Genomic DNA, 12,583 nt, shown 5'->3' on the forward strand with positions numbered 1-12,583 from the left:
AATAGCTACAAGAACAGCTTCTGGCATTACCAACCAACACCCATGTAGCCAGATAACTTTTCCTGGAAACCACACTGCAAAAACAATTCACCACTAGCAAAAGAAAAGAATCGCCAACCAAGAAATACAAAACCAAGTGCAATTCATACACTATAACAATTTTTCTTTAATCTGTACCTTTCATGTCTTTTATGATTGATTATTATGCTCTTAACATTCTGTGCTACTCTAATGTACAAACTTTTCTTACTTTTTTTCAATGTAGAGATATCACCCTCTAATCAAAGCTGAATATGCATTTGGTCATAAATCTTGCTTATATATATATACTGATATTCTTATCAATTTAACACATGGAGCATCTGATTTCCAGACTTATTTAACTCGTTCCAGCAACTGACTCATACTCAATTTTCATTAATGTTACACTGAGTTTTTTTGCTTATGAACAATTTGTATTAATTTCTCAAATTATTGACAGTATGATCATTATTACCTTCTTAACTTTTTTTATACTTCCATTACCAACTTCACTTTTATATCAAAATTATCCATACTCTGTATTTCTATTTATCATGTTAACTCCCATTAATCATGTTACTTCGTGAATTTATTAGCATCTGCCTTCTCCAACTTCATTCCTTTCCTGCAAGATTATTTCCTAAACCTAACTTTTCATTTGGTTTTTTTTTGATCCAGAGGATCCTCCAAGACAAGCCATACACCAACGAGAAACAATGACAAATCTTTTGTTTGACCCGAATGACAAATCTTTTGTTAACATCATACCATAAAAGCGTACGATTATCTTTAATTTGTTCAAGCAATGTATGAAATTATTAACATCAATCAAATTCTCTTTAACTTTGTATTAAAATCAATGACAAATCTTTTGTTTGACCCGAATGACAAATCTTTTGTTCAATCCGAACGCAGGGCATGGGGCAACTTTAGTGTTTCTTAAAACAAATTACGATATTTATATATTTGAGCATTTGACTCAATGAATAGTATATGATCTTTCTATTTAAAAATCAGCGTACAAATATCTCACATTATTGACGTCAACAGTTAAGGTAAATTGCTTGGACTCAATTGCCATTTCATATCATTGGTCGTTTGGATTTGTGATAAACTATGTTGCTTAAATCTCTTTTTAACCATTATGGGTTGGAGTGAAAACGTTAAGTGAGAAAGGATTTGAGAAACTATTAACTCTTTCTGCCATTTTTATTACATTGATGCTTTGGATTTAAAATAATTGATACTTACTTTACATACTACGGTATGTTGATATTGTCGCTAAATCTCTTTGTGTTTTTTTTAGATTTGAGCATTGTGCTGCCCATTTAATGCATATGAACCTTTTAAGTTTAATCAATTATATTGTTCTAGAGCTGCAAGTTTGTACCATGGCGTATTGAGGCATGGTTCACTCTTCATGGTCATGTTTACTTAGATGCTCTCAAGTCCAGCCAGTGCAATCCTTTCTTTCATGCAAACAACAAAAAGCCTTATAATTTGATATTGAAAAATTGTTAGACAGAATTAAATTTTTATATTTGAACTAAATTATGATTAAGATGTATAAAAATTAAATTAAGACTAAATTGATGCGTGCATTATATAGTGAGATTTACAATGAGTAAAGGTCGGCTTCGCGGTAGTAATACTTTGATTTTTTAAAGTGTTTGATTGATATGCATTTTGTAAAATTTTATCGATATTTTATATTAAGAATCGTAAATAGTATTACATATGGTAGCAATAATTCAAATAAAAATGAGATAAGAAAATAAAACATAAAACTCGATATGATATATATATATATAGGAAAAATATATAGAGTGGGCAACTTGAAGTTTCATGGTGTATATGTAGAGAAAATGTAGGAAAAATATTGAATGATAAATTAGAGTGGGCAAGATAATTAGTTTGATCCTGCCTTGGTAAACTACGTCGTTTGTAGGTAATTAAAACATATATAAAATTAAGGTAAAAATCCGAATTTGCATCTTCCTTACCATTTTCTCTCAAGCCGTTTCCTCTCACGCTCACTTGGTCATTGCTGCTGCAGCCAACCGTTTCATTCAAACAGTCTCTTCTCTTTTAGAAAACCCAAAATCCCCTCTCTCCCATTCTGGGTGGTCTTGGAAAAGTTTAGATGGAGGATTTCAGCGATATGTTGTTGTCAACACTTGGGAGGAGGAACAGGAATAATGAAGACAGGATCAGCAAGTTACCTGATGATCTTCTGTTTAAAATCATGTCTTTCTTAAACACCAAGCAGGCAGTTCAAACCTGTGTTTTGTCCAAGAGATGGAAGCCCCTCTGGCAATCCCTTCCTTACCTTGACTTCAATTACAATGCTTCCCCTTTCAAACAGAAAATAGTTCAGTTAGATGACGCAGACCCAGAGCAGGTAGGTATCAAGATGCTTTCTTTGAGCAATTTCATCAGTCAAGTCCTTTTCCGGCGTTGTCCCACTGACCTTGTCAAGGTGTGTGTCCAGTCTCTCAACTATGACCAGCATGCTTCTGTCCTAGCTGGTTTGATGTGTTACGCTGTCAAACACAATGTCCAACACCTCACCTTCCAACTCCACAGAGGTGGAGGTGGTCGCCCATTTTTATTGCCCCAGAGTCTCTACACTTGTCAATCATTGACATCACTCGAGTTGAAAGGTAATGATTGGATGGCCGTAAAACTACCCACATTACTGGCTTGTCCAGCTCTTAAGTCTTTGCATCTTTCTCATTTCTCTATGGCTGGACCAAACTTTGAACCAACGGCTTTCTCAGGTTGCCCAAATCTTCAAACTCTGCAACTTTTTGATATTTGGATTGGAAGTGAAAATTTATGTATTAATGCTGTTAATCTCAGAAGCTTGTTACTTTCATTTGTGTTACATGGTGAGGGCAAGGTTGAGATTTGTGCTCCCCGACTCACAACTTTTAAGTATTCCGGTATTCCTCCCATAGTGTGTTTAAAGGAAAATCTTGCATTTCTCGATGATGTATATTTTGATATAAAGGCATACTCACTTAAACGCAATGAAGAAGAGAGTGTTATTCGTTTGATCAACACCTTCAAGGAGTTTCGTCAAGCAAAATCTCTCACATTATCCACCTCAACAGTCAAGGTAAATTGTTTTTACTCACATATCATTACTCTGTTTGAAATTTATCATCTTGGTATGTTGATCTTATTGCTTACATCTCTTTTTCGACCATTACGGGTTGGAGTGGAAGCAAACTTAATCAAGAAAAGATTTGCAAAACTAACTTTCTCTCCATCACTTATGTGTGTAATGGGTTGTTGGTGTTATGTATTATAATACAGAGCAGCATATTGTTCGTTTTCTTAGGAAAATTAAATGTTACAACATCTATAAGGATACTGTTTCATCATTCTAAAAGAAGAACAGGACTCATGCTAACTCATCTTTTTCACATAGATTCCCCTACTAAATTTATGGTTCCCATCTCCACTTATAAATGTGTCTTGTTCTTTTAAACTCTTATGTCAAAGAATTCAAGCATCGGAATTCACCTATGCAAAAGGAAACGGATCATTAATGAGGATAGTAAGGTAATTTTCCATGACAAGATCATCTGTTGTCTTGTCCTGCTAAGTTGTGTAAAATTTACCAAAGCGTTAAAGATCATTTCAGCTTTCTCTTTTAATTGCAAAAGAGAATGTTTAAGCATGAGACACATTGTGTCCTGAATTTAACAATTTGTTTCCATTGTAAGACCCCAGTATGTTCATTTTGATGTTGTTTGGTTCACGAAAATTTTACTGAAAAGAAATTCGGAGGAAATCTATATGTTGAATGTACAAAATTTAAACAAAAAGGTAATTCTTCATTAATACATTGATCTGGTTATTGCTTCTCTAATTATATTTAATAAGAATTGGCTTTTAATTTGTTTTATTGTAGCATACCTACCGGTCTATATTTCATTGGCAGCCATCCATTTATTCTTATAAAGTCCTTGTTAAACACAAAAGGTGGATATATATTGCTAGACTCACTTACTGCATCATTGCCAGATTTGGCTTTGGTTTTCTTCTATTTTATTTTTGGAAGACAACAGTGCAAATTGTTTATTGTTGTCTTTTGTCATCTTATTCATTCTTATAACGAACAATGACAATTAGTATCAATTAGATAAAAATGAATGCATCTTAATATGTGATTTTCTCAAAGATTTCTTTCTCTAATTTCTTATAACCATTTCTTTGTGGCAAGCTTCTCGCCAAATTTCCATCCTTGCTGGATCAAAATCGATTACCGTTTGCTAATTTAAAGCATCTGAAGATAAAAGTTAAGAAGTGGCAAAGCAAGAGGTTTGAAATGCCTGCATGTATCCTGAACTGCTTTCTCAACAACTCTACTATATTGAAAATATGTTAGTATTTTTACTTTGTCTTTTATTTTTTGTTAATGATTAATGTATATTTGACTTGAACTGTGAAATTGATTATCTGATGAGCTTCGTTTTGTAATTGATTTCTCATGGATGGATAGCAAAGTAGCAGGCTGTGACAGTTCTGAGGATAGCGAGTAACTTGGGATTTGTAAACTCTGTCTAAAACTGATTGTCAATCTTTTATGTTAGTTTTTGCTGTTTTGTTTATGTATGGAGCTACTTCTAAAGTTGAGAGAAACTTTGACTGTATAAATGGATGAATTTCACTATCTGATTTTCATTTCTATTCTATCATAATCAAAGATTCTTTAAGAATTACAAGTAGGGCAATTTTTAAGCAAAAATATTTGCCTTAAAGATACGAAAGCATGGCTACTGGGATCAAAAAGTTTGAAAACTTTAGAATCATATACCGTTTATTTTCCTTTTTGCTCTTTATGTTTTCTACAGATTTGGGCACTATGTTGCCCATTTAATCCATATGAACATTTTACGTTTAATCAATTATATTGTTCTAGAGCTGCAAGTTTGTACACCTGATTGAGAATGTGTAAGACATGTACCATGGCATCTTGAGGCATGGTTTCACTCGTCATGGTCATGTTTACTTGGCTACTCTGAAGTCCAACCAGGTCAAGCCTTTCTTTCATGCTAACAACTAAAACCTTGTAATTTTGATATGGGAAAATTGTTAGACAGAATTAAATTTTTATATTTGAGACAAATTATGATTAAGATGTATAAAAATTAAATTAAGATTCAGTTAATACCTGTGCTCTACAATGAGATGTATGGTGAGTAAAGGTCAGGTTCGTGATCGTAATGTCAATATCTTTTTTAAGTGTTTGATTAATGTGCATTTTGTAAATTTTATTGACATTCAATGTATGGAGATACCATGGCATATGTAAGACATGTACCATGGCATCTTGGGGCATGGTTTCACTCTTCATGGTCACGTTCACTTGACTACTCTCAAGTCTAGCCAAGCCAAGCCTTTGTTTCATGCTAACAAAAGCCTTATAATTTCGATATTGAAAAATTGTTAGATAGAATTAAATTTTTATATTTGAACTACATTATGATTAAGATATATAAAAATTAAATTAAGACTCAGTTGATACCCGTGCTTTGCAATGAGATTTATGGTGGGTAAAGGTTGGCTTCGTGATCGTAATATCAAGATCTTTTTTAAGTGTTTGATTGCTGTGCATTTTGTAAATTTTATTAGCACTATGTATGGAGATACTTCTAAAGTTGAGAGTAACTTTGGTTGTATATATGGATGAATTTCACAATCTGATTTTTGTTCCTATTCTATCTCAATCAAAGATTTTTTAACAATTAAAAATGGGGTAATTTTTAAGCAAAAACGTTTGGCTTATAGATTCGACGGCATGACTGATGGGATCAAAAAATTCAAAAACATTAGAATCATATACTGTTTATTTTCCTTTTGGATCATTGAGTTTTTATTTTTTTTTTGCAAATTTGAGCACTGCACTGCCCATTTAATCCAAACGAACATTTTATGTTTAATCAATTATATTGTTCTAGTGTTGCAAGTTTGTATATCTCAATGAGAATGTGTAAGACATGTACCATGGTATCTTGAGGCATGGTTTCACTCTTCATGGTCATGTAATTACTTGGCTACTCTCAAATCTAGCCAGGCCAAGCCTTTCTTTCAAGCTAACAACAAAAAGCCTTATAATTTGATATCGAACAATTGATGGACCAAATTAAATTTTTAATAATATTTTTATATTTGAACTAAATTATAATTAAGATGTATAAAAAATAAATTAAAACTCAATTGATATTTGTGTTACGAAGTGAGATTTATGGTGGGTAAAGGTTAGCTTCGTGGTTGTAAAATCTTGATTTTTTTGAAGTGTTTGATTGATATGCATCTTGTAAAATTTTATTGGCATTCTCTATATTACGAATTGTAAATAGTATTACATACGATTGCAATAAGTCAAATAAAATATGTAGCATATATATGCATTTTTTAAGTTTCATTCTACTATTCGACATTTTTCCTATCTAGAGAAAATGTAAGAAAAATATTTAATAATAAATACCATATTGTCCAAAAAAAAAATCAGAGTGGACATTGATGGTTAAAACATAAGTATAAGGTAAGAATCTGAATTTTCATTTTCCTTACCATTTTCTCTCTATCAACCCCTCAAGCCGTTACCTCTCACTCAAACAGTCTCCTCTCCTTTAGAAAACCGAAAATCCCCTCTCTCGCTTGCAAGTTTGGGTGGTCTTGGAAAAATTTAGATGGAAGATTTCAGCGATATGTTGCTGTTTACACTTGGGAGGAGGAACATGACTATTGAAGACAGGATCAGCAAGTTACCTGATGGTCTTCTCCTTAAAATCATGTCTTTCTTAAACACCAAGCAGGCAGTTCAAACCTGTGTTTTGTCCAAGAGATGGAAGCCCCTCTGGCAATCCCTTCCAAACCTTGTCTTCGATTTCGATACTTTCCCTTTCCAACAGGAAATAGATGACGAAGACCAAGAGGAGGTAGAGATGAAGATGTGTTCTTTCAGCAATTTCATCCGCCAAGTCCTTTTCCGGCGTTGCCCCACTGACCTTGTCAAGGTTTGTGTCCAATCCCATATCTATGACCCGCACTGTTTTCTCGTAGACGGATTGCTTTGCTATGCTGTTAAACACAATGTCCAGCAACTCACCTTCCATTCCCGCTCTGATTGCCAATATTTATTTCCCGAGAGCTTCTGGACTTGTCAATCATTGACATCACTCGAGTTGAAAGGTAGTGATTGGATGCCCATGAAACTACCCACATTACTGGCTTGTCCAGCTCTTAAGTCTTTGCATCTTTCTCATTTCTCTACGGCTGGACCAAACTTTGAACCAACGGCTTTCTCAGGTTGCCTAAATCTTGAAACTTTGCAACTTTTTGATATATTAGCGGTGGGTAGTGAAGGTTTATGTATTGATGCTCTTAAGCTGACAAGCTTGGTACTTTCATTTGCATTTCTTGGTGACGGTAAGGTTGAGATTTATGCTCCCCGACTCACAACCTTTAAGTATTCTGGTACTCCTCCGATTGTGTGCTTAACGGATCACCTTGCATCTGTCGATAATGTATATTTTGATATAAAGACACCACCCAGATTTAGACACAGTGAAGGAGAGTATGTTCTTCGTTCGATCAACACCCTTAGCGAGTTTCGTCATGCAAAATCTTTGACATTATCATCGTCCACAGTGCAGGTAAATAGCTTTTACTCATTTTCCATTTCATATTATTGACCGTTTGAATTTATGATATATTATGGTATGTTGATCTTGATGCTTAAAGTGATTTGCAACACTTTCTCTCCATCTGTGCAATGCGTTGTTAGCTTTATATATTATGATACCGAGCAGCATATTGTTCATTTTCTCTTCAACTCTTGCTTGGAAATTGATACAAAAGAGGACACAAACTGAAATGGAAAACTAAATGTTACAGCATCTAGAAGGATATTGTTTCATCATTATAAATGAATAACAAAACTCATCTTGTTCAGATAGATTCCATACTAAATTTACGTTTCTCATCACTACTTTATAAATGTGTCTTGTACTTTTAAACTATATTGTCACAGAATTCCCGTATAGGAATTCGCCTGCAACAAAGGAAATGGATCATTGAATAGGGTGGTAAGAATGAAGAAATTTTCCATGTCAAAGTCATCTGTTGTCTTATCTTGATAAGTTGGTTACTGTTCTCTTTTGTTATCTTATTTTTTCTTATAACGGACAATGACAATTATCGTGATTTAGATAAAAACGAATGCATCTTAATATGTGATTTTCTCAAAGATTTCCTTTTCTAAATCTCTTATAACCATTTCTTTGTGGTAAGGTTCTCACCAAATTTCCATCCTTGCTGGATCAAAATCCATTATCATTTGCTAATTTAAAGCATATGAAGATAAAAGTTAAGAAGTGGGAAAGGGACAGGTTTGAAATGCCTGCATGTATCCTAAACTACTTTTTCAACAACTCTGCTATATTGAGAATATGTAAGTATTTTTACTTTATCTTTTATTTTTATTTAATAATTAATGTATAGTTGATTTGAAATGTGCAAATTGATTATCTTACGAGCTTTGCTTTTGCAATTGATTTCTCAGGGATGGATAGTTTTGAGGATAGCCAGTGACTTGAGATTTGTAAACGCTTTCTAAAACTGATTGTCAGTCTTTTATGTTGGTCTTTGCTGTTTTGTTTATGTATGCAGCTACTTCTAAAGTCGAGAGAAACTTTGGCTGTATAAATGGATGAATTTCACTATTTGATTTTCATTTCTATTCTTTCTCAATCAAAGATTCTTGAGCAATTAAAAGTAGGGTAATTTTAAGCAAAAATATTTGGCTTAAAGATACGAAAGCGTGACTGCTGGGATCAAAAAGTTCGAAAACATTAGAATCATATACCATTTATTTTCCTTTTTGCTCTTTATGTTTTCTACAGATTTGAGTACTATGCTGCCCATTTAATCCATATGAACAATTTATGTTTAATCAATTATATTGTTCTAAAGCTGCAAGTTTGTATATCTGATTGAGAATGTGTAAGACAAGTACCATGGCATCTTGAGGCATGGTTTCTGAAATAACCCATACTTTGATATAGTGATAAATAAAGTTGATCGGATGCAAATTGAAGTCAATTAAAATGTTTCAAAGTGATAAAAGACGAAAGGAGTAGTTTAAGATAAAATGATCCGCATGCGAGAAAATAATAATAGAATAATAATAATTTTATCGGAAGAGAATTTGTGAGATAAAAGGCGATTCAGAAGTCAAGTGAGGCATAATAAGGAATTTTGAGTACCAAGGAGACAAGATAAAATTTTTAGAATAAAATAATATTTTTATTAATTAAATAATATTAAAATATTAATATTTAACCGGATGTCGAAATCAGTCATGAAAAAGGATCATATGGTTGATCCAAGTGGGGGAGAAGAAATACAAGTGAATTTTTGTAGAAATAAGCGATAAAAGTGAAATACGCGTGTTTTGTTAAGTCGAACCAACGCGGATAAGTAAATATTTAAATATTGTGGTAATATTGCGTTGAGGTGCAATCTGTATATTTCGGTGGTACACGCATTGAGAAAGGAAGTTAGATGAAAATTGAAATTTTTAGACATATCAAAAGGATCGAATTTAACATATAAAAGTTAAAGGATATGCAATGGAAATTAAATAGAAAAATAAAATTAACATAGAGTAAAATAATAATAGTATGTGTATAAAAAAAAATATTATAAGACCAACATGGGCAGCCGCCCATGTGGTCAATAAAAGAGTCAAAGACTCTTTCCTTAGTGAATTAGAGGGGGGGGGGGGCATGTGAAGCAACAAGTGAAGGAAGAAAAGAAAAAAAAAAGATTGTGATGTGACTGGTTGGAACAAAGCTGAATGTGGTGGAACATTCATGAAGAAATAAAATAGTATATATATATATATACCATTGAGTAAACTAAGTAAAGAAGACAAAGAAGAGAGAGGTCGGTTGAGGGAGTGTAAAAGAGAAACCAAAGAACAAAGAAGAAACGAAGAGAAAGAAAGAACAAAGAGAAAGCCAAGAGAGAAAGAAAAATAAAAGGAAAAGAGAGCTGAGTTGAGGGGCTATTTTTGCTACCATTCAAGAAGGAAAAGAGAGCCATTTAAGGGCTGGTTTTGGAGGCTAGACAGTGCCATTTTTCTACTGGTTTTGGATGCCAAAAAGTGCAGAATTTTGTAGTAGAAAATTGAAGGTTTTGAGGTGCTATTTTGATGGTAAATTGTGATTGTTTTGGCTACAAATTTTTGGAGGGAAAGGTGCAGCTTAGCTGCTGAATATTTGAAGAAAAACAAAACAGCATAGCTGCTGATTTTGGAGCCAAAATGAGCAGCTGTAGCTGCTGAAAAAAATTGAAGGATAAAAAGCTAGGAAAGGGTGACCGGTGGTGAGAGGGAGAGAGAGGAAGAGAGTGGACGGTTTGTGCATGTGAAGAGAAGAAAAAGAAAGACAAACAAGGTTGTTGGACGGTGGGAAAGAAAGAAAGAAAGAAAGAAAAGAAAAGAAAAGAAAAGAAAAGAAAATAACAAAGAAAATGGGCATGGCCCAACAAGCAAGAAAAATGGACATGGTCCAATTAGAAAGAAATGGGAGAAGTCCATGAATAAGAGTCTAAAAACAACAAAGGAAGAAAAATCCAAAAGAAAAGGAAGGTGAAGATTTGGGCCAACTTAGTTTAATTGGGTAAAATTTCTTTACTCTTCACCATGATTTATTTTGAAATTGGATTATATGGAGGCTAAATTATTTTATTTAATTATGCATTGGTTAATTGGTGATATGAAGTAAATTTAAGTTGCTTAGAAGGTTGAAATAGGCACTAAATACCGTAAATAAGTTACCGGTGTTAATACTCTAAAGAATTACGTGAACAAAAGATGCAATTAATTATAGTAAAAATATATTAAGATGTGAATTAGGTGAGTGGATTTATGATAGAATGAGAGAGAGAAAAGTAGAATTGATTCACTAAATGTATTGAATTTAAATGGTTGCTAGGAAAGCTTGTTGAACGAAGTAGGTGACGGGCAATTAAGTATAATTATACTCGTATACGAATTAATAACGACGTAGAAATCCCGCTATTATGAGGTGAGTAACCTTACCATCATTTTTATTATCTAAAGTATGTTTTTATTCGGTTTTGGTGAAATTTTTTGAAAAGGAGTTTAAATGGTAAATCTTTGTGTTTTACAAAAAAAATGTATTTGAATGAAAGGATTTTATAAATTGTCTTAAAATCGAATAATGATTTTGAAAAATAGAGTAATTGGAGACCACTTGTTATATTGTAAATTTATGATTTGAAATCGAATGGCTTATGACAATATTTGCATGAATGGCTGAATTGATATTTGTGTTGAAATGTATGAAATATGTATTTAGCCTTAAAAGGCTGTGAATTACAATAATTGCCATATCATGTTATTGAAATTTATTGTATGGTGGGTTTAGCTTGCTGTAGTGGGCGGATTTCGTGGATCAGCCTATTAGAGGGGCACGAAATCCGGATATATATATGTACCTCGGTCGGAGAGGCGCGTAGGGTATCTTTTGAGGTATGGTTAGAGTTCACGTCACGCCGAACCACCTCATGATGATGAACTCCGCTAACGCCAAGGAACGGCTATGTTTTCAAAATAAAAATATGATTTATGTGAAATGTGAATTTTTAACAGCCTTGGCGGGCTCGAGTGTACACCTCTAATTAAGGTGTCACTGAGTACTATTTGATGGCATGAGCCAAATGTTTATGGAAATCATAAGCCTTAATGAGAAATTAAATGAAATACAACTATTTGCATGGGTTAGAATGAATTTTCAAATTGTGAAATACTTAAAAATGGTGGGATATTTGAATTGTCTCCTTTTACTCGGTTTTAGATGATTTAAATGATGTTTGTTTACTCACTAAGATTTTATAATCTCACCACCCTCCTTTCCACCCATTTCAAGCTCAGAGTAAGCTGTAGATAGCTGATTCCATTGAGGGCTTCTATTGGATTAGCGTCCTCCACACAGTAGGTTCACAGTTTTCCTTAATTCTAGTTATTTGTGGGCACACTTGATGTTGTAAATTTAAATTAATTTAAATATTCTACTTTATTGTGTTACAGTAAGAATGAATTTATTTTGTTTTTATATTACAAAAAGTATTTACGTATAACTCTAAAATTACTGTTTATAAGAAAATAAAATATTTTATTGAATATTTTATTTTATCTTCTTATTATATTCAAATAATTAGAATTTCATTTTAAATAAAGGTTTTAGATGCTTAAACTTAGTTTTGAATATGAATTATGCGATTGGTACTTGTTTACTATATTTTTAACTGGTTTCGAAATTTTTAGTGAAAAATGACCAAAATGCCTCAGTGAGACAAAATTTTTATTTTATCAGTTTTAAGTTGGAAATAGCTCAAAATCCTTTAGAACATAATATTTGGCAATAGTTACTCACCAGGGAAAACGAGAAACTGATATTAAGCCTTGCGAGGTTCCGGTTGGCATTCCGAGAGATGAGTGCCCATCGGGGCACCG

The 12,583-nt window shown here is 33.1% G+C and overlaps 1 protein-coding gene across 1 annotated transcript; it reads left to right on the forward strand.

The window, feature by feature from the left end:
* Nucleotides 1–2,164: 2,164 nt before the first annotated feature.
* On the forward strand, nt 2,165–8,719 carry LOC18587445 (putative F-box/FBD/LRR-repeat protein At5g62970). Its single transcript, XM_088810548.1, has 4 exons — nt 2,165–3,142; nt 6,729–7,694; nt 8,332–8,429; nt 8,710–8,719. Exons 1-4 carry the CDS (start codon nt 2,165–2,167, stop codon nt 8,717–8,719), a joined length of 2,052 nt encoding a protein of 683 aa, XP_088666674.1.
* The last annotated feature ends 3,864 nt before the right edge of the window (nt 8,720–12,583 follow it).

The sequence above is a fragment of the Theobroma cacao genome, chromosome 10 (assembly GCF_053813885.1).
Source record: "Theobroma cacao isolate CCN51 chromosome 10, ASM5381388v1, whole genome shotgun sequence".
Classification (NCBI taxonomy): Eukaryota; Viridiplantae; Streptophyta; class Magnoliopsida; order Malvales; family Malvaceae; genus Theobroma; species Theobroma cacao.